Here is a 22549-nt window from a genome sequence, read left to right as displayed (position 1 = left end):
TTTGAAAGCAAACTGTGTCAGCAGACTGACTGAAATTACATGCAAAATTATCAACACTATTCACACATGATAGGCAACCATATGTAAAGATGAAACTTTCAAGATGCAGGAGATGGAGTTGAGTTTTCAGTCTGTCTAATTGCCTCCAACCCAACATTCTGCTCATGGGTAAGGTGTGAACTACAAACAATTAAGGTACAGGACAGTGAGAGGCTTCAGGCAGCATTGGAGAAAGTGTCACAGTTGACTACACACACAGCTTTTCCTGTAGTCTACTATTTTGAAACCTTGCTGGGTGTTTAATGTGATAAGGATGGATTGTTCCTGGGTCTGGTGCATTGCTTTTTCTCTGTATGGCATGAACAGAGTGGTTCATGCTGACCAGATTCTTCTGTTAGTTTCTCACTCTCTAGAAAATATTAATTACCTCTATCAGCAGTTGGCTAATTCCATCTGTTGAATATACAGTCATTACACTTGAAGGCAAACAATCAGTCCTAGGTTACCTGTTTTCTGATTTGATCTCTTGCTGGATCCTGCAAAGCAAGGATTGAAGTCTACACATGACATATATAACTTCAATTCTAAAAATAAAGATACATGTTACTGTGACCAAGAGCAACTCCAGCTTTTTAAGAAATAATTTCTTAAAATTATGTATGTATGAGGACCGGTAATGCTAAGGGGAAAAAGGGGAGACCAGACAAAGCATTATGAATTAAAAAAACAAATTACCCCCCAAAACCATCAATAAAAAATACCCAAACCCTCCAAACAATGCCAATGTTTTGCTCTGTATCGTACACCTAACTGCTGGGCTGGGGCCTGCCTTTAAGTGTGGTTTGCATACCCAGTAAGATTCCTTTGGAGAAAAATAATTTTTCTTTTGTGAGTGATTATTGATTGGAGATAGTTTCTGGGCTGGGGCTGGGGGCTTGTGTCTGTTTCCCCTTACAGTGCTGGGACCCCATCTGTGCAGGCTGCGTGCATGCCGCCACAGTCTCTGTGACTGCATGTGTACATCAATCCTACTGTATCTAGGAGGCCTTTTTTCCTTGGTGTCTTCTATCTCATTGGCTTTACAATCTTCCCATCTCTTCTACAGACTTCTCTAAACCCTGAAGAGAGGGATTTGATGAAGACAACTCTATTGTGTCTATAATATCAACTTATCCTCTGTCTAATGTTAGGAGAGCAATGCACTGACCTGACTATGGCAGAATGTCTTAAATCTCATTGCTACATTCCTTTAGCAGAACAATAGTATTTGGCTTTCCCCTAGGGCCATGGGCTATCTGGTCAACACAGTCAGTGTCAGGCATGGGTTCCATCTCATGGATGGACCATGACCATCTCATGGATGGACCATGACCATCTCATGGTCAATTAAATGCAGTCAGAGAGTGGTCACTCCCATAAGCTTTGTGCCACTATTGTACTGGTGTATACTGAAGGCAGGACACCACTATAGTTGAAGTAGGGTTGGTTCTCGCAGGGCAGACGTGTGAAACTGCCACACGACCCCACGGGCCACTGTGGGATGCATCGGACCTTGTGAGGTCACCAAACCCCACCCCAGGGGGATGAGGAAAGTGAGCAGTCTCCAGGACCCTAGGTCTCATGGAGGCCAGGGGCGACAGGTTCTCTAGCTCTCAGGCATTGCAGGACGTTGCTGGATACCAAAAAAGGGTGGAGAACAGGGGTTGGGGAGGGGCAGCTCGGTCAGCCCAGGGACCGAAGGGGAAAGGGTGGTGAGGGAGGTGTGCTGCTGGGTGGGTTCCCACGGCACAGGTGAGTCCTTGGTCTGGTGGCTGGAAACACTAAGAGACGACGTCTTAGTTTTAGAGCTTTATTGTAGAGAAGCAGAGTGTGAGGGGAGGTAGAGAGGTAGAAGCTGGCCATGGCCACATGGAGAGAAGGGGAAGGCGAGAGGGGGAGCAAGAGACAAGAGACGGGAGAGTAAGAAGATGAGAGAATTAGAGAGGAGGGGCCAAGCATCCCCCTTTATATGGGCCGGGCTGTTGCTAGGTAACTGTGGGGTGGGGCAACCAGGCTGTAGCCAGGCAACTGTGAGGGTGGAATCTAGCCAGAATACGAGGGGCTTGAGGCCATGTGACTGATAGCCACAGAATTCTGGAGTTGAGGGCCTCATGGTGTCAGGAGCCCAGTGTCTGGGAGTGTAGCTAACGGGGTCCGTCTCTTGTAGATTAATCTACTGGGTCTCTGGAAGTTAAGCCTTGCTCAACCAGTACACAGACTGCCTTTCACGGTCCGACAGGGTTTGTAGCTGGATTAGTGTTTACATTTTTCCTCTGGTAGCATGCAAGATACCCTCTAATACCATGAATACTAGTCAGTAGGGGAGAACGACCTTAGGTAGACAACAGCCGTACTTCTCTGTTTGGGAGTTACATGTTATTTTCAGGAATAGAGCCTTACCATCAGTTTGTAGAAACAACCAGTAGTGTGACAACAGCCTAGTTGTTTAGGGGTTTCCATGAGGTCTCTTTGTCAACAACTCGGTTAGTTGTAACCCCTTCCTGGTACTGGAGATTTCATTTGGTGTCAAGAGTTATGTAGGGTGGGGCTTTCTCTCACCCATTATTTGGTGACTAATTCTGATACAGAATATATATTTTACTATATTTAGCAATGTCCCTACCTTCTCTGCTCCCTACAAGCAATCCAACTAGACAAATTAAAATATCTATAGCAAATGTTTCCTGGTGGGCGAATCTGCCCCACTTGGAAAAGAAAACTGCTTTAGCTATATAGAGCTAATTAATCATGTGAACCAACTCCATGAAGTTAAGTATAGTCTCCAATGATTATCAGTCAGCTTTGCATTACTGTAACTAAATACCTTGACTGGACCAATGAAAAGAAAACAGGTTTATTGTAGCTCACTTTGAGAGTTTTGGCTCAGAGTTCAAGTCATTAGCCCAACTGCTTTGGGAATTTGTGGCGGAGCGGTATGCTGGAGAAGGGCATTTGTGGTGAAGGAAGCTGCTCAGTCATGACAACCAAGATGCAGACAGAGAAGGCGGCAGTGTCAGTGTCCCCTTTAGGTCACACTGTCAGTGCCCTAACTCCCTCCCACTCTGCCAGTGGTTACAGGCTGCACCGCCTTGCCACAGTGCTCCAGGCTGGTGACTAAGTTTTTACGAAAGCTGTGACACTTATGAAAAACAAGAGGAGCAAAAAGATGAAATAAAGCGGCCAGGGCCCCAAAGCGCAGTGGTTTACTCTTCTCCCACCCCCACCCCTGGTTGCCTGACTCCACGACTTTGGAGCAAGTCCTACCTGCTACCTTATGGGGACTTGGTCCTTCTGTGACTTTCAGGCTTATTGCACTGTGGCTTGATATGCTACTGCCCTTTCCAGAGCTGTTGAAAAAGAGTGTCTTCATTTATGAAGGCTGGTCATGGGTTGAAATCACACGGAAGGAAGAGGGGAGGGTGGCCTTTAGCTCTGTGGTCTGGTCTGGCTCTTGGTAAATTAAGGAATGTGTGAAGTGGAAGATTTACATCAAACACACAGCTCAGTAACTGTCATCACTACTACATATACTCCTTTCAGATGAAGGTAGAATAGAAAGTATAAGCTGCCTCCTTAACAGAAATATCTGGTTTACCAGCTAGCATGATTCTCGGTGCTAGATTTCTTCCTCTAATTGGAGAAATATGTCTTCTTAAAGAGAAGATTTCATTTGCAGATGCCCCTTGTTAAAATGCTAATATGCATATTAAACTCTATTAGTCTTCATTTAAATAAACCGATCATATTACTGAGTCATTTAGCAAAGCTATTAGAAAGTAAATTACAAACAGCAAACTTCTGAAGGCCCAGTTAGAGCAGGGAAAATGTAATTAGGGTATTGTGGAGGGAAGGTATTTCTAGGGCTTGCAATATGGTATGATATGGTTCAGGACAGAAAATGTGCTGTATAGGAGTCAGGTAACCATCTGCACTGAGGAGCAATGGTGTGGACACTAGAAACTCATCTCTTCCTCTTCCTATCTTCAGTTTCTCATCTGCCAACTGCTCTCCTTTCTGGTGTCAGTTTCTACCTTACACTTCAGCTTGAACCATGACTCGGCATCTGTGTAGCAAAACAGGAGCCAAAATCACATATCCCAGGAGGCTTTGCTCTGAAGGGCTGACTACAGGGCAGTCTCCTCATCTGTCCCAGGAAGCACTGCTGTCAACAGTTACCTCAGGGCTGCCTACACACCTGTCCCAGGAGGCACTGCTCTCTACCTACAGGCCTGTCTACTCTCCACACATCTCTGCATTTGGAAACCCAAGTGTGAGTCTGTACTGTGCTCAGCTCTTCCCGGGTACTGTCTTCACCAAACATCCTGGGAGGCACTGGAACAACTTCCTAGAGGAGCATGAAGAAACATGCTCACTAGTTGTGGTGCTGAAAAGTTCCCACTTTAATCAGGAGGCAAAACAATTTTATTTCTCCTCTTTGTATTCCTTACCTCAAAATAAGAGTGAGACAGAAATAACTTGTTTTCTTTGAAGAAGAAAGGGTCAGAAAATCACCACACGAAAAGGCTTCCTACCTAGGAATGCGGACTGTGAGAATTTTTCTTCATAAAATGGAATGAAAGAGCAAAATATCACCAAAATTTAAGCTAGATTATAATTAAGCTCTTTAAACCCATTCAGTTTTCAAGTACTCAGTGGTAACAGGAAACTACTCAGAAAGTATGCTCAAGTAAGGTGGTCAGACGCAAGGGGGCAGCTGATGTAAGAGGGAGCATTTTATTGTGGAGCTCTCAAAATTCATCAACTCAAAAAAAAAAAAAAAAAAAAAAAAGAAGGAAGGAAAACAACATGCTGGTAGAAAGCCATGGAGGTTGACTGAGTGACCAGTACTGTCAGGTCGGCAGCAGTTAGACAAGAAGCTGCTGTGTGCACAATGAACAAGCTGCCTCACATTTGAGAAAACCAGGGCAAAAAGATAAACATATACAGCACATACTTTAGCAACTATGATCTTTTAAAATAGTGGCCTTAGGAAATCTGCTTTGGCAAGAGCCGGCAGGAGCTCCTGTGGAGAGGAAGTGAAAAGGCTGGGCAAATAAACAAGGGCTGCTGGCACGTTCAAAGCGCAGGGGATAGTTCACAGAGCAAAACACAGTCCTAAGTAAATGGGTTGCAGGCAATTTCAGTGCTAAGATAACATCATTAAGAGCAGAACAGATTGTGCTCAAACCCTGCTGTTTATAATTAACACGTTGCTTCCAAATACTCCCGGGCCCCTGGTAAATAGTCTTCTGCTCACAACTACCCAGACCAATCAGAGGATTTTCATCAGATTCCATGCTGGGCCAGCACCTGTTTGGACAAATCCAATAGCGCCAAAGAAGTCCTTTCCCTGGCCAGCTGAGTAGTTGGATGAACACAGCTTGGCTTAGTCATTGTCACAGTGTCCATATGGCTTTGAAGCTTGTTTTCACAAGAAATCATACAAGTATTTTATTATGTCAAAGTTCACCGTCCTAGAAACAAAAACAGATAACATGTTAGCATCCTGTCTCTACTGCTCAGCTCTGAATGACTGGAGCACGAGGGAAGCAGATCACAACTGGACAGTGCTGTCAGATGCACCAGGAGGGGGATGCACTCATTTCTTAAATGTAACTTATAAACACAACTTTTAAACCATTTTTTGAACCATTCACAAATTACTTAAAACAAAAAGTTAGAGCTTCTCAACATTTTGTATGTGAGCTATATTGTACGAAGTTTAGATTTTATTTGAAAGCTACTTGCTTTCTGCCTAATAATCAGGATGAAGTAATTAGAGATGCAGAAGTATTTAAATCTTGTTTGCTTCAGAACATTGTTTATCTTCCCAACACCTGTTTTATCATCACAGCTCATCTGTCCTCATTTGTATCTTCCATTATCTTCAGTCTTTCAGCAGTGGCTGACCTGTATGCGCATTTCAACTAAATCTGTATGATCCAAGAATGTGGTGCAACAGACGACGTAGATGTATATTTTTATACTCTGATGGCAGGCAGAATAAAATAACAGAGGAAGAGACATATAATTATTTTCCTTTCTCCAAACTCATTCTTCACTATAAATATTCAGACTTGGAGGTTTATTATTTGAATAAATGGTCAAAATAATTAGATATAATGATCTAGCAATAAGTATAAAATTAAAGCCCTAAGTATTCAGTTCTGCAAAAATAATCATCCATTTGAGAACAGCCTTTTCAAGTTACTAATTGCACATTCTTACTTATTAAACTATTATCATTATTCTTTTTTCTACCATTTTGTTATATACTTTCTAAAAAAAAGTTTCTACACAAATGACTGACATGCCAAATATTTTTTAAATATATGGATAGGGAGTTATATATAGATTCTGAAGCACTTTTAAAAATAGCTTGATTTGTGAGATACTCTGGCTCCCGAGATACCCAACACTGAACTGAAGAATATGTTTATCATAACAAGTGCCTCCCTGAGAAATACCGAACCTTTCTAAGCAGCAAAAGTGATCATTTTAATCAAGCCCTCTCAGGCATAAGGATGCAGCTACAACGTCACAACATGGTCCACTCACTTACTTTTTAAACCGAGTGGCAATAAAGTACTTATAGTAATGATCTTAAAATCCTCTTACAGCCAGTAACCTGATTTATCAAGAGTCTTGAGATAAACCAAAAACAGCAGGCTAGACTTTCTCATCCACGAGGAAGAGAAAAGGTGTATTTGTAAAACTCAATGAATACCCTAGTGGCTTTGAATGGTCAACAAAGTAAAACAGATTTAATGCCTTGTTTTTGCTTGTTTGTTTTGGTTTGGTTTTTTGTTTTGTCCTTGATAAAAACAAAAAGTACTGAAGAAGTTAAAAAAAACCAACTAACACCAACATAGGAGAATTTGTATATTCCAAAGTATATTGTTCAATGGACTACTGCATGTGAGGATAAAACGATCAGTGTGAAGACACATCTACAACATTAAGAATGCACAGAGAACACAGAGTCAAGAATGCACAGGGGGAACACAAAATCAAGAAAGCATAGAGAACACAGAGTCAAGAGTGCACAGTAAGAACACAGAGTCAAGAACACACAGGGAGAACAGAGTCAAGAATGCACAGAGAACATAGAGTCAAGAGTGCACAGTGAGAACATAGAGTCAAGAACATATAGAACACAGAGTTAAGAACAGATAGGGAGAACACAGAATCAAAACACAGGGAGAACACAGAGTCAAGAATACACAGTGAGAACATAGTCAAGAACAGAGGCAGAACACAGAGTCAAGAACACACAGTGAGAACATAGAGTCAAGAACACAGAGGGAGAACACAGAGTCAAGAATGCACTGTGAGAACATAGTCAAGAACAGAGGGAGAACACAGAGTCAAGAACACACAGTGAGAACATAGAGTCAAGAACACTCAGTGAGAACATAGTCAAGAACACAGAGGGAGAACACAGAGTCAAGAACACAGAGGGAGAACATAGTCAAGAACAGAGGGAGCACACAGAGTCAAGAACACACAGTGAGAACATAGTCAAGAACACAGAGGGAGAACACAGAGTCAAGAATGCACAGGGAGAACAGAGTCAAAAATGCACAGAGAACGCAGAGTCACAACTATGCTGCAATAACAATTGAAAAATATTTGTCTAAACAAATGAAAACAGATTACTTTGTGATAGGACCCTTATATGTGTCAGTAAAAATTTGTGTTATTATGGCATAGTTTATACAACAAAATACTAATAGGATAAATGGTATGATTTAAACACCCTAAGCAACTGAAAAAGCATTCATTTATAGACAATTCACCATATTCTGTGTCTCTACTTTGTCAGCAAGCCATCCCTAAGAAAGCAAATCATACTGTGTAATTTTTTTTTCTGAAAGATTTTTTAGGACAGGTTATGACTCAGTGGGTAAGAACACACACTGCTCTTGCACAGGACCCAGGGTAGAGTTCCAACACCCACGGTAGAGTTCCAACACCCACACCTGGCTGGCTCACAACTAACTGCCAGCACATCCAGTTTCAGGGATCCAATACCTCTGGCTTCTACAGTTATCTGCACTCACATGCACATGCCTGCACACAACCACACACACATAACTAAACAAAAGATTTATCTGTGCTGTCCACAAAGCCCAGAAGAGAGCATTGAATCCATTGAAACTGAAGTATGAGCTGCTAGTCATGTGGGTGATGGGAACCTAAGCTAGGTCCTCTGCAAGAGCAGCAAATGCTCTTCAGCTCCCCTCCAAAACCCAAACTACAAATAACAACAAAAACCTAACTACTAAGTGACCAGGGAATTAAATGTGTAAGTTCACTACTTTATGCAACATTTATTATGAAAGGTGTCCAATTACTTCTATGGTTCTCCACCCCCCCCCCAGCTCTCAACAAACAGTTGACCTCAAAATGATCCCATACATCTTCTGAAATAATTTAGAATTTCAACAGCATGACCACAGTGGCAATATGAAATACCAGGTTGTATATAACCACAGTAACCTTAAACAAACGGACCATGTTAAAGCAACCTTTGATCTATGAGAACTGTACACTTGTACTTGCTTCTGGCCTTTCTTGAGTTTAGATGCACATCAGATTGATACACATACAATTTTAAGACTTCAGAATAACATATGCATAGAGCATGAGGTCCGGTTTCCCATGAAACACAAATTATTTTCTAAAATAAGCAACTAGAAAGAAATAGGATAAATACAATGTGGATGACAACTCCTCTAGGAGTGATTCTTTTTGTCTATGAATATGTGGAAAATATGTGTAGAGGCAGGCTTGCATGTATGTTAGGACACACATGCTGGCATGTGCACATAGAGGCTTGGCATTGACACTGTGTGTCTCCCTTGAGCAGGTTCCACTTTATTTACTTAGGCTAGATCTGGACCTCACCAATTTTAGCTAGCCTAGCTAGGCAGCCCAGCCAGACATCATGCCCCTGTCCCTCATGTGCTGGGATTGCACGCAGATGCCCTTCTGTCCACCTTATCCTGGCTCTGCTGTCTGAACCTTTGTCCTGAAGCTTGTATGGAAATACTTTACTCACTGAGCTGCTGCCTCCCCAGCCCTCCTGTGGGCAACTCTTACATCAGAATTTACAAAAACAGAACTAAACCATATAACACACATTTAAGGATTTAGTTTTACCTATATCTTTTTATTTCACCCTGTCAATTCTTTTACTCATAGTAAAGACATGTTTGTCTCATGTTTTTAAGTTTGTGGCTAGTTTTGAAAAACCGGTTCTTTTGTCAACTTTTGTCACTAACACACTTTATCTTCCAACCCAGAGGCATCACGCAGTCTCCTTCCACTGACTATGGAGAACTGCAAATGCCTTCCTCTCGACCCAGTGAGACCGTCCATAGTCTCCTCCCCAGAACTCCTGGCTCTATGTCCTCTTTACACTTCTACTCCACATTCTGATTTCTCCTTGGAAGCAGCTTCCTGTCTCTAAGTCCTCCATGTCTTCAGGCAGTAACAAACATGGCTCTCCCTGAGGGGCACAGTTTTCTCTTCAGTTCTTGCTAATAAAGGTTTATCTCTCAATCGTATGTCAGACAGTTCAGTCAGGTGAGGTTGGTATCCTTGTGTAAGATCCCTGCCCTTGAGACCCAGCCCATTCCAGTCACTAACCTTCTACTTACCTTGTCATCATTTTCTAGTCATTGAATACAGTTAGCATGGAGTTTGGTTTCCTTTGCATCCTAAGACCTGTAATCTCACTATGTGTTTGTCTTTTTATCCAAAAATACTCAGAATAAATAAACTCAGTAATATTCTATCTCTCAGAACATATCTACTGAGATGTTATTTGTTCCATTTCAAGCATCTGGGACACCTAGGAGACAATTAGATTACAGACCCCTTCATTTTATTCTGACCTAAAAATACTGTTTCTGTGCTAGGCATGAACTTCTTGGTCCCTGGCTGGTTTGCCTTCCTTTCTGTCCAGTTCAGACTCCACAGTTTATCACACCAAGAGCTCACTTGCTAGCATCTACCGAACTCATCTGGCAAGGCCCCAGCAACGTGTGATTTCAATTATTCTCTGCAGCCCTGGTACCCAGCATATGGAATGCTGCTGGAAAAGATCACAAGTCTCACAGATTGATGCCACTGTAAATTCAAGGTCAAGAATTCCAAGTCCTCTCAGCACGCTGCTTTTCTTGTGAGCACTGGCTTCCATACCTACAGCTGCTGATTCTGATAACACACACTGTTCTCAGTAAAAGCTGCTATTGTTTCTGCCTTTGGTCACAATTCTGTCTCTTCCTTCATGGAGAAAACAGAAGATATCAGGTGAGAATTTCCTCATCTTTTTGCTACTAAGACCAGCATCTGGATCTGCCCTGTTCAGTTCTAAGACCCAATACATTGCTGTCTCAGCCTGGATCAAGTCCTTGCTACATTTCAGGCTTACATAGCACTGCAAACACTTTGTGCTTTCAATTTACTTTGTTTGGTATCATTAATGTTCCCCTGTTTTCTCTCAGCATTTAAATGGATTCATGTCTTCAAACAAAAGCTAACCTCATAAATGCACACAAACAGCTATGTCATACTTGTTTCTGGATCTCCAAAGCCCAGCACTGTGTGTGTATAGCACCGGGTCATGGATGCTAAGTGCGTAAGAGAACAAGAGCCAAAGCTGTGCTTGCTGTGTCCACCTTCTTACCAATACTACGGAAACAGAATGGAACGTGACGTCTGCCTTTCTGTGCCCTGCAAGTGCTACAATGTAAGTGAGTGCTCCTCATGAACTCAAGACTCTGATTACTCTCGCTGCTAAGCTTCCTTAGTTTATAGGCATGTGAGAGTTCTACATACATGTAACTCCATATAACTACTTAATCTCTACCATGACCTCTTCCCAATGTTTTTTCCTTCAAAAGTAGAATTCTTAACTGCATAGTATTGTTCCTAAGAATATAAATTATTGATTGATCTAATAGTTTGTTTATTGCTACTTTGCTAACTAGCTCTCATTGTTTTGCTCAACTTGACACAAACTAGAGTGATCTAGAAAGAGAAAATCTTAACTGAAAAATATAGACTCCCAGACTGGTCTATAGGTAATATAGGTGATTGTGTTTTTTTTTTTTTGTTTGTTTTTTGTTTTGATTAATGATTGATATGGGCGGGCCCAGCCCACCTGTGGTGGTGACACCCCTAGGCAGGTGGGTTTGATGGTATAAAAAGCAGTAAATGAGTCATGGAAAGCAAGCCAGGAGGAAGAGCTTCCCATGGTCTCTGCATGAGTTCCTACTTCCAGGGTCCTGCCCTGCTTGAGTTCCCAAGCTGGTTCCCTCACTGGACAGAGTGTGATCAGGAGTGAGAGCCCAGTGAGCCCTCTCTTCCCCAAGCTGCATTTGCCCATGAGCTCTCTCAGAGCAACAGAAAGCAAATCAGAACAGCCCCAGAGGCCTCAGAGCAGGCCCAGCCACCTCTCTGACGATCATCTTAGGGACTTGTTCCTTCTACCACACCTCAATCTCGAGTGAGACTGTGTTCTTCAGTCTTTTTCTTGATGTCACCTCCAAAATAAATGCACATGGTTACCTCCTACCTACGGTTTTACTGAACTGGAAAGAACAAGAGTATTTGCAATATTTGTTTAATACCTACGAGGACGAAAGCACTGCCGCAGGCCTGGGGCCAGGGCAGCTAAGACATGAAGATGCTCTGTGCTTTCCATCCCATGGACAAAGTCTCAGGAAGATGAACTCTAATTATTTAGCTATTTATACTGGTAAACATAAATCAAAATGGCATCTTCCCAGTGATAGAGGAAGTGGTGAGGATAGCGACAGTATGTCTGAAAAGGCTTCAGAAATACAAGTTCATAGGGAAATATATGTGGAGAAGTTGCCTGCAAAATGGTGAATGTAAAAAACTAGAAAAGGCTCAAGTGTGAGTCTACAGGGTAAAGGCCAGCGATATGTAGGAAGATACCGGAAATTTGCCTCTAGGAGAGTGAAGCTAATTGTTCTAGATCTTCCTGACTGTAGTGGGTTATTGAACAAAAACATTAGAGAAAATTGATTAGAAGGCTTCTAAAGAGCGAGAGAACATCATCGAATGGTAAAGTCACCAATGTGTGATCTACGAAAGGACTACAGACCTCACGGAACAGTGAGTAGGCATGGACAGACAGAAGAAAAGAACGACTAGATCACTCTCAAACTGTAGGCCTCTGCAGCATGGCAGACTATGGTGCTGAAACAGGAAACAGGAAGGAAGGTCAGCCTTTCTTTTCTTGTTTGTGAAAGCAGGTTAGAATTTCTGAGTTCAGTCTTGAGTTGGACTGTAATGTCTAATAAAGGTCAAAAATATGAAATATGAAAATGAAATGGCCTTTAACAATAATGGGACTTACTAATGGTTGTTGAAGTTGTAGAGATAGCTAAAATTGCCTAGGAAAAAAAGTGTATTATGAGAAAAGATGCCAGGATCAAGCCTCAAGGAACTACTAACTCCATTTAAAGGTCAGGTGGAGAGAACAGGCTGGCAAACGAACCTCAGTAAAAACAGCCAAAGAACAAAGAGAAAAACTGGCACCCTGGAATCATGGTTTCTAAGAGAGGGCTTAAGAACTGTGTGGCCGCGGTGTTCAGTGCCACTGGAAAACAAGCAGCTTGAAAGGAATGCCCTCTAGGGAAGTGGACGGGAGGAGTTCTGAGCACAGGCAGGTGAAGAGCTCCTTAGGCAGGGAGGGTCCCCATGTGCACATTCGCACAACTCAGGGAGGGAAACACAGAGGGCCACCAGCAGTGATGGCACTGAGCGGGTTCTAAATCCATGGCTTCAATATTTATGAATGAAGCATGAAAAGGGCGCGCAGCCGTTAGGATGTATGGTTTACATCAGTCAGGAATCTAGTAGGCAGGAGAGAATGCTATAAACGGCACACTTTGTTCAACACCTAAGCTGTCATGGTTAGGAGCCTGAAGCAGGGTAATCATCCCGCAGAACAAGGAAAGAGGAGGGGACGAAGTCATGGAAATGATCTTGTGACAGGAATCAGACTTGTAGGATCAGCTTGAAGAGAAGACATTGCTGCCTCTAGAGAGACAGCTACAGCATCAGTTAAGGATGTGAGGAGGAGAACTGGAGAAGGATGGCACATGGGATGGAGAGAGACAAGAGTCCAAGTCCCTCTCGAGCAGGAGGGCTGAGGAGGGGAGAGGATGTCTGATGGTCTGAAGTGTCATGTTTCCAGACATAGGGGCTTTGGCAGCTAATGATCTTTGGAATCCAACAGCACTATGTATATGGTATTGCAGTCAGTTCATTTCTGTTACCTAACACACTAGCTACTACTTCTAACTTTATACATCATTGGTAAACTAGAGTAGAGGATGCCACAATGGAACTTACTCAATCTTGGCACTTAAATGATCTTTTCTTGTTTAAATGTCTTTTTATTATATTAGAAAGGATATTTTTAGTTAGCATATAATTTGCATAACTGTGTCACTTTACATAATCATATAATCTACACTTACCGTGCAATAGCTCTAATGAAATCTAGAGAAACTGTGCATTTGTATTTTGGTCCATTAAGTTGATCTTCATGCCCAACTAGAGTTAACAGCTGTAGAGTCACTAGGGAGGTAATCTAAAAATGAAAAGATATTTTTATGAGAAAATTTAATGAAATTGAGTGATACCTTTATTGATTTACAGTGCTATTAATAAATACATAAATGCATAAAAATACAAGTATTGTAAACTTTGTACACCCAAATTTGTATGTGTTTAAAAACCTAGTTTAAGAATGATGGGTACTCACTAAAGAGTCCTGGTTTGTTAACAGATGATTTAAACATTTTCCCACATAAACATCATCTGCATGTGTGTAGGTTCCTCTGTGTGTGTGTGTGTGTGTGTGTGTGTGTGTGTGTGCGCGCGCACGCTCTTCTTAGAATCCCAGGCTTATTTATCAGTCTAGCGAGGTTGGCAGGCCAGTGAGCTTCAGGGGTCTGCCTGTCTCTGTTTCCCAGGCTCTGAGATCACAAATGTGTGGCATATTTTTGCTTTTAGCGTGTGTGCTGAAGATCAAATCCAGGTTTTCATACATACAAGCATTTTGCTAAGTGAGTTAACTCCTGTCCTAAATAGAACGTTCAATGAATGGAAGACTTAAAACATTCTTCCATGGTAAAACTAAATCAACCGCAGCCCATCCTGTTTTCCATAAGGATTCACTTCCTAAAATGCTTGAAAATTTTACAAGCTTCTTTATTATTAAAGGCTGGTCTACTTTGTACTTCTTTTAATGTAAGAGAAAATATTAATTACCTCTTACTTTGCCACTGATTTTTCCTTATACTTCTTATATCTTCCATTTTCCTACAAATTAAACACTATCTCATATTTAATTAGATTCTTTTTTTTTAAATTTTTTTTATTCGATATAATTTATTTACATTTCAAATGATTTCCCCTTTTCTAGCCCCCCCCCCCACTCCCCGAAAGTCCCGTAAGCCCCCTTCTCTTCCCCTGTCCTCCCATCCACCCCTTCCCAGTTCCCTGTTCTGGTTTTGCTGAATACTGTTTCACTGAGTCTTTCCAGAACCAGGGGCCACTCCTCCTTTCTTCTTGTACCTCATTTGATGTGTGGATTATGTTTTGGGTATTCCAGTTTTCTAGGTTAATATCCACTTATTAGTGAGTGCATACCATGATTCACTTTTTGAGTCTGGGTTACCTCACTTAGTATGATGTTCTCTAGCTCCATCCATTTGCCTAAGAATTTCATGAATTCATTGTTTCTAATGGCTGAATAGTACTCCATTGTGTATATATACCACATTTTTTGCATCCACTCTTCTGTTGAGGGATACCTGGGTTCTTTCCAGCATCTGGCAATTATAAATAGGGCTGCTATGAACATAGTAGAGCATGTATCCTTATTACATGGTGGGGAATCCTCTGGGTATATGCCCAGGAGTTGTACCCCATTTTTTAATTGGGTTATTTGACTCTCTGGGGACTAACTTCTTGACTTCTTTGTATACATTGGATATTAGCCCTCTATCGGACGTAGGATTGGTAAAGATCTTTTCCCAATTTGTTGGTTGCTGTTTTGTCCTATTGACCGTGTCCTTTGCCTTACAGAAGCTTTGCAGTTTTATGAGGTCCCATTTGTTGATTCTTGTTCTTAGAGCATAAGCAATTGGTGTTCTATTCAGGAACTTTCCCCCTGTGCCCATGTGTTCAAGATTCTTCCCCACTTTCTCCTCAACAAGCTTCAGTGTATCTGGTTTTATGTGTAGGTCCTTGATCCACTTCTACTTGAGCTTTGTACAAGGAGATAAGAATGGGCCAATTTGCATTTTTCTGCATGCTGACCTCCAGTTGATCCAGCACCATTTGTTAGAAATGCTCTCTTTTTCCCACTGGATGTTTTTAACTCCTCTGTCAAATATCAAGTGACTGTATGTATGTATGTATGTATGTATGTATGTATGTACCGTATATATGTGGGTTCCTTTCTGGGTCTTCAATTCTATTCTACTGATCTTCCTGCCTGTCTCCATACCAAGAGCAAACAGTTTTTTATTACTATAGCTCTGTAGTAGAGCTTGAGGTCAGGGAGAGTGATTCCCCCAGGAGATCTTTTGTTGTGGAGAATAGTTTTTGCTATCCTGGTTTTTTATTATTCCAGATGAATTTGAGGATTGCTCTTTCTAGATCTATGAAGAACTGATTTGGGATTTTGATGGGAATTGCATTGAATCTGTAGATTGCTATTGGCAAGATGGCCATTTTTACTATATTAATCCTGCCAACCCATGAGCATGGGAGATTTTTCCATCTTCTGAGATCTTCTTCGATTTCTTTCTTCAGAAGCTTGAAGTTCTTATCATACAGATCTTTCACTTGCTTTGTTAGAGTCACAACAAGGTATGAAATATTATTTGGGACTATTATGAAGGGTGTCATTTCCCTAATTTCTTTCTTGGCTTGCTTATCCTTTGAGTAGAAGAAGGCTACTAATTTGTTTGAGTTAATTTTATATCCAGCCACTTTGCTGAAGTTGTTTCTCAGCTTTAGTAGTTCTCTGGTGGAAATTTGGGGTCACTTAAGTATATGATCATATCATCTGCAAATAGTGATATTTTGACTTCTTCCTTTCCAATTTGTATACCTTTGACTCCCTTTTGTTGTCTGATTGCTCTGCCTAGGACTTCAAGTACTATGTTGAATAGATAGGGAGAGAGTGGGCAGCCTTATCTGGTCCCTGATTTTAGTGGGATTGCTTCATGTTTCTCTCCATTTAATTTGATGTTGGCTACCAGTTTGCAGTATATTGCTTTCACTATGTTTAGGTATGAGCCTTGGATTCCCAATCTCTCCAAGGTTTTCATCATGAAGGGATACTGGATTTTGTCAAAGCCTTTTCAGCATCTAATGAAATGACCATGTGGGTTTTTTCCTTGAGTTTTTTTATGTAGTGGATTATATTGATGGATTTCCGCATATTGAACCATCCCTGCATCCCTGGGATGAAGCCTATCTGATCATGGTGAATTATAGTTTTGATGCATTCTTGGATTTAGTTGGCCAGAATTTTGTTGAGTATTTTTGCATCAATGTTCATGAGGGAGATTGGTCTGAAGTTCTCCTTCCTTGTTTGGTCTTTGTTTGGTTTAGGTATAAGCGTTATTGTGGCTTCATAGAATGAGTTGGGTAGTGTTCTCTGAGTTTCTATTTCATGAAATAGTTTGAACCATCATCTCATCCTTAAGGATCTATTTTTTTTTAAATTATATATCCATTAAACTCTGGACTTATTCTAGAATGTAAAGATTCAAAGATATAATTACAGAAAATAATTTTTCTTGCTTAACTTCAAATATTCATGACAACCAAATTCATGCTTACAGCTAAATAGCTTGAGGCAGTGTACACATGTAAGACATTTCTAGACACAGAAGCTTCCCTGTCTACTCCAGCGCATATGTGAAGGCACACATAAGATGAAGACAAGATGGTCTTTCTCATCTAGCTCTTTGAGATTCACTGACAGATAGGAAATCCAAGAAAGATAACCAGAAGAGTCTCTTCTGTCATTATACTCCTAGGAGCAGAAATTGATTCATACATTTTCTAATTTCAACAAGGAAAAGAAAGAATATGTAGGTATACAGTAACATCTCAGAAGGACTTAATCTTCGTTGGAGAAAAGCTTAATAACCAATAACAACAAAACATCCTCTACTGGACATTACAGACAATCTATTTTTAGCATTTCTAGTTTACAGAAGGCTTATTATTCAGTGAACTTTGAATTACCCTGAACATATTTCATAATAAATACAAACAGAGGCTAACAGGATTTAGAAAAGGGTAACCACAGGAGAAGAGACTTCCAGTTCCAATAAGATGGTACAGATTCAGATACACTGCTTCTCCCTGTTGAGTACAACTGGAAACCTGGAAGTAACTAACACAAGGGTCAACAAAGGAGGTGGGGGAAAGGACGGTGGCCAATGCAGGATGCCAGGCCCTGAGGAACAACACAGACATAAAAAGTGGGAAATTCCTTGTCTGACAATAGAAAGTAAGTCAGGCTTAGCACTGCAGTGTATAAGCCAGCAACACCAGACTTATGGCCAGCCTTATTCTCCCCATGGACAGAAGACAGTGCTGTGAAAATGAATTGATATGTCTGTGTCTGGCAAAACTATCATCTGCAAATAAAGTGGAAATGGCCATTCTTAAACAAGAGAAGATTAGAGCATCTGCCCCTGGCAGACCCGCCTCTAAAGAATAGCTGAGGGAAATTCTTCAAACAAAAAGTACCAAAGGATCAACAAGCATCAAAAGGAAAGAACAGAAAGCAAGCAGGGAGAAAAATGCAACTCATCCTGTGTCTAATGTTTGATTAAAAATTGCAGCAGCATCATATATTTAGGCCTATGCTATTTAGTTAAGTGTACACAGCAAGAGAACAGCTTCATAGAAAAGTCTGCAGACCAAATTTCAGAGTAGCTTCATTTATAAAAGTCAAACCTAAAATACTTGAAAAAATGTATATGTCAAATGGGTTAATATTTAAAAACTGGTACATTCACATCACAGAGCACTAAACAATAAAATCAAAGAACAGGGCTGGGGAGATAGGTCAGAGGGCAAAGGGCTTATTTAACAGGCATAAGGGACCCACCCGTGAGGTGGTTAGGACTCTCTAGCACCCACACAGAAAGTCGGCATGGCAATATGCACCTGCAATAACAACTCTGGGGATTGCAAAGACAGGGGAATCCCAAGAGTTTGATGCCCAGCTAGTCTAGTGAAATGGTAAAAGACTGCCTCAGAAAATAAGGCAGCGTGACAGAGGAAGACACCCAACACTGACTTCTGACATGGGCACCTGCCACATATATACAAAGGCTCACACACATGCACATGAGCACAAACAAACTATTGATACATGGAAAATGAATCTCAGCTACTATAGACTGGGGAAGGAATGGCAGATTTAAGGGTATAGCTGTCAATGGAAAATAGGTAGATCTTTACAAAGATGAAAATGGTTTGCTCCTTAATTGTGGTGATGAATATGCAAACCTACAGAGGAGAAAATATTTCCTATGACCAATGTAGAACTGTAGATAAGGGTGAATAGATGTAGGGAGGAGTAGCTTGGTGGTAGTGTCCCCAGGTTTCTATACTTAGTACCCAAACCAAACATTTTAAAAACTAGTGGGCCTTGATGCCCACCCACAAAACAACAACCCCCCAAAATCCCAATCACATAGCAAATGAGTATGTGTGATGTGGGGCAGTTAGAATAAGATCAGTAGACTACAGCAATGCCAACTTCCTGACTGGAATACTTTTAGCTGGACCTTGTGCAAAATGTCCCTGCTGGGGGAAGTTAGTGAAGGGCTCATGGGAAGACAAGGTCTGGACCACCGTTTACAACTGTAGGTGAATATATAATTATCCAGAAAGAATGTTGAATGAAGAAAATATAAACACTGATAAAGGTGTTCAAAGAACCCCAAACACCTTTATCTTTATTTCAAAATGTTTAAGTAATCTATGAAGACACAAAAATCTTTTAAAATTAAAGCATGCTGGTATCAGGATTTTTAAAACATTCGGCTACAATATGGCCTTAGGTGGGAAATGAAGGAGAGGAGTCATTCTGAGAGTGAGGCAGCACTGGAGTAGGCTTTTAAACATGCAAGATCTTCCACGTAAAGGAACACAACTGGTTATGGTTTGTGTTTCTGCCCTCAAGTAGGGTTTTCAGTTGACCGCCTCACGCAGTGAGTCTACACTGCTTTACACAACTCTGTCAGAGTCTGGTGTTATGAAAACATAATTTTTTAATACTTCAGGAGGATTATAGTATAACCCCAACCTGAGTATTTGCCCCCCAATTCTTACCTTTTATTTCTATTCTTCAAAATGGCAAAAGTTTGGTTTTTATTTAAGAGTTATAAAGACCATTTAGATACTTTATACTGTTTGTGGCTATTGTGAAGGGTGTCATTTCCCTAATTTCTTTCTCAGCCTGCTTATCCTTTGAGTACAGGAAGACTACTGATTTGCTTGAGTTGATTTTATAACCAGCCACTTTACTGAAGTTGTTTATCAACTGTAGGAGTTCTCTGGTGGAGTTTTTGGGTCACTTAAGTATACTATCATATCATCTGCGAATAGTGACTTCTTCCTTTTCAATTTGTATCCCTTTGCCCTCCTTATGTTGTCTAATTGCTCTAGCTAGAACACATGCTCCACTATGTTCATTGCAGCCTTATTTATAATAGCCAGATGCTGGAAAGAACCCAGATGTCCCTCAATGGAGGAATAGATACAGAAAATGTGGTATATTTACACAATGGAATACTACTCAGCAATTAAAAACAATGAATTTGTGAAATTCTCAGGCAAATGTTTGGAACTGGAATATCATCCTAAGTGAGGTAACCCAATCACAAAAGAACACACATGGTATGCAGTCACTGATAAGTGGATATTAGTCCAGAATCTCTGAATATGCAAGACACAATTAACATGTCAAATGATTCCCAAGAAGAAGGAAAGAATCCTGGTCTTGGAAAGGCTTGATGCAGCAATGTAGGGGAATACCAGGAGAGAGAAGTGGGAGGGGGTTGATTCAAGAACTGGTGGAGGGAAGAGGGCTTATGGGACTTATGGGGAGGGGAGAACCTGGAAAGGGGAAACCATTTGGAATGTAAACAAAGAATGTGTGTGTGTGTGTATGTATGTGTATATATATATATATATATATATATGTATATATATATATATATAAATGACCACTTAGAGTTTAAGTATATTAATAAAAAATTTCCTAGTGTAAAAATAATTGCAAATTATTGTTGCAGAAAAAAATGAAAAAAAAAAAGAAAAAAAGGAAAGAAAAGAAAAAGAAAATTCTGAGGGGCAGAGAGACTGCTTGGACACTTATTACTCTTCTAAGAGGAGCCAGGGTTCAATTCCAAGCACACTGGGAGGTGCACAACTTATAACTCCAGTTACAGGAACCACACTGGTTCTTCTAGTCTCATTATGCACACTAGCATGCACACACACAATAAATACACCTTTAAAAGGGAAAATTTCAACTGGTTCACAGGAAGTGGCAACCTTAGAAAGTATACCATACAAGATGTTGGGCATCTTTAGTTCCTAATCAGCCACCCAAGGCCACCTAGTAAGTCTCGATTATTTAATGTCTACATCCAACAAAAAAAGAATACAACATGCATGCTATCCTGGGGATTTACTAGAAACACTTCAGAGATGTCCCAACAAAACTTCAAGTTATGCATTCCATGTCACGACTACTTTACATTACTAGTGCTTAGCCGAAAAAGTGTCTGACTTTAGGTGCTGCAGCCTACAGAAATGTTTTCCTGAGACTAGTGGTTACAAGTGTTAGCCTGTTTTTCTCTTTTTCTCTCTCATCCTCCCTAGAATGAACATTTCATTAGATATTTTATAATGAACTAGAGTAGACATATACAAAGGTCTCTTAACAGAAATAAATGGTCAGCATGTAGGCAAACAGCTGTTTACTGCCTTGGTGTCATGACTGTACACTGTACACACTGAATTATCACATTATATTCCACAAATATGCCAAATTATGTATTAATTAAAATATTTAATAAAATCTGAAGTATATAACCTTTTTCCTTTACCTCCTAATACATTCACAAACAAAATTTAAAAATTAAAAAAATCTACAGTATTTTTGACATATGTCTTGAATGGGGCCATGCAATACTTGCTGAGTTCCTCTTTGCTGTGTTCTTGTTCTTTGTTCTCATCCAGGAGGGAGATGAGCTGGTTATTTATATCTTAACAATAGGAGTTTGTGTGCCACAGTGAGGACTTTTTTCTTAATCTGAGAGGCAGTCACTAACAAGCTTCAGCTGGAAATGCTTAATGTAAAAACAGTGTGAACCTGTTCCTGGGCTAATAAACTGTTCTTTCTGCCAACAAAAGGAAATCAATTTACAGCTGTAATTAATTTTTAACAGGCTCATTATTTTTATACCTTTATAGGATGGTATATAGGTCAACTGATTTATGAAATACCCCATATTCTAATTGTTCTGAAAAACTTTATGATTCAAAACTTATTATTTAAATAAACTTAATATATGAAGTACGAGTGTGTGAACTCTATACAACTCAGCAAGTTTCATAAATGGTTAGTATCAAATACTGTGATGGTTTGCAGCATAAGTTAACTGTTCATCTTAGATTTTTACACACACACACACACACACACACACACACACACACACACACACACACACACAGACACATAGATGCCATGCGCACACCCATGAGGGAGGCAGACGAAGCACTAGAAAGAGAGTTCAGTCTAAACCTGCCACCGCTTTTTTATTTTTAACTCCCACAGGGATGAGCACGGAGCACCGTCAGATAAGCCCAAAATGGTGTGATATAGATACAAAGTCCTATTTTATATACCAATCTATGTATCAGGTAGTCTTTAAATACATTATTTCTAATGTTGCCTGAATAGGATTTAATAAATATAATTACTTTTTATAGAAATATTCTAAGAACCACCATATAGTATGTAAATTGATTTTTCAGGAAAAGTAAACTACTTATAAAAATCAATTATTTGCTTAAAGTGCTTTTAATAAAAGATTAAAGACATCTGAAATATTTTCAATGAAGTTAAGAATCTAATTTTCATTCTAAGTTGAGAAACAGTAATGTAGCTTTCTAAGGAAAGCTATCAATTGCATACTAAATGATGTAAAACAGATTGTTTATATTTCTAAAGCCTGTAATTTATTATATATAATTTAAAAGCTCCAAGTATCAACTGAAATTGTTTGATGACACAATTAAATGTATATGAGCATTAACAAGCCTTAGTTATAACACAACTGTCAAAAAATGGCTGCTCCAAACACTACATTCAAGACATGTCAGAGGGAAGACTGAACAGATT

The 22549-nt window shown here is 40.2% G+C and overlaps 1 protein-coding gene across 1 annotated transcript in view; it reads right to left on the bottom strand.

The window, feature by feature from the left end:
• Positions 1–4754: 4754 nt before the first annotated feature.
• Positions 4755–22549, bottom strand: part of Orc5 (origin recognition complex subunit 5) — a 70004-nt gene continuing 52209 nt past the window's right edge. The window contains exons 13-14 of the mRNA XM_052173080.1: positions 13566–13678; positions 4755–5513 (exon numbers count right to left, since the gene is read on the bottom strand). Of these exons, the coding sequence (XP_052029040.1) occupies positions 5468–5513; positions 13566–13678 (159 nt within the window). The 3' untranslated portion in view covers positions 4755–5467. The remainder of the gene's footprint in view (positions 5514–13565; positions 13679–22549) is intronic.

This window comes from Apodemus sylvaticus, chromosome 2 (genome assembly GCF_947179515.1).
Source record: "Apodemus sylvaticus chromosome 2, mApoSyl1.1, whole genome shotgun sequence".
In the NCBI taxonomy this organism is placed as follows: domain Eukaryota; kingdom Metazoa; phylum Chordata; class Mammalia; order Rodentia; family Muridae; genus Apodemus; species Apodemus sylvaticus.
This window is presented reverse-complemented; position numbering and strand designations above follow the sequence as displayed.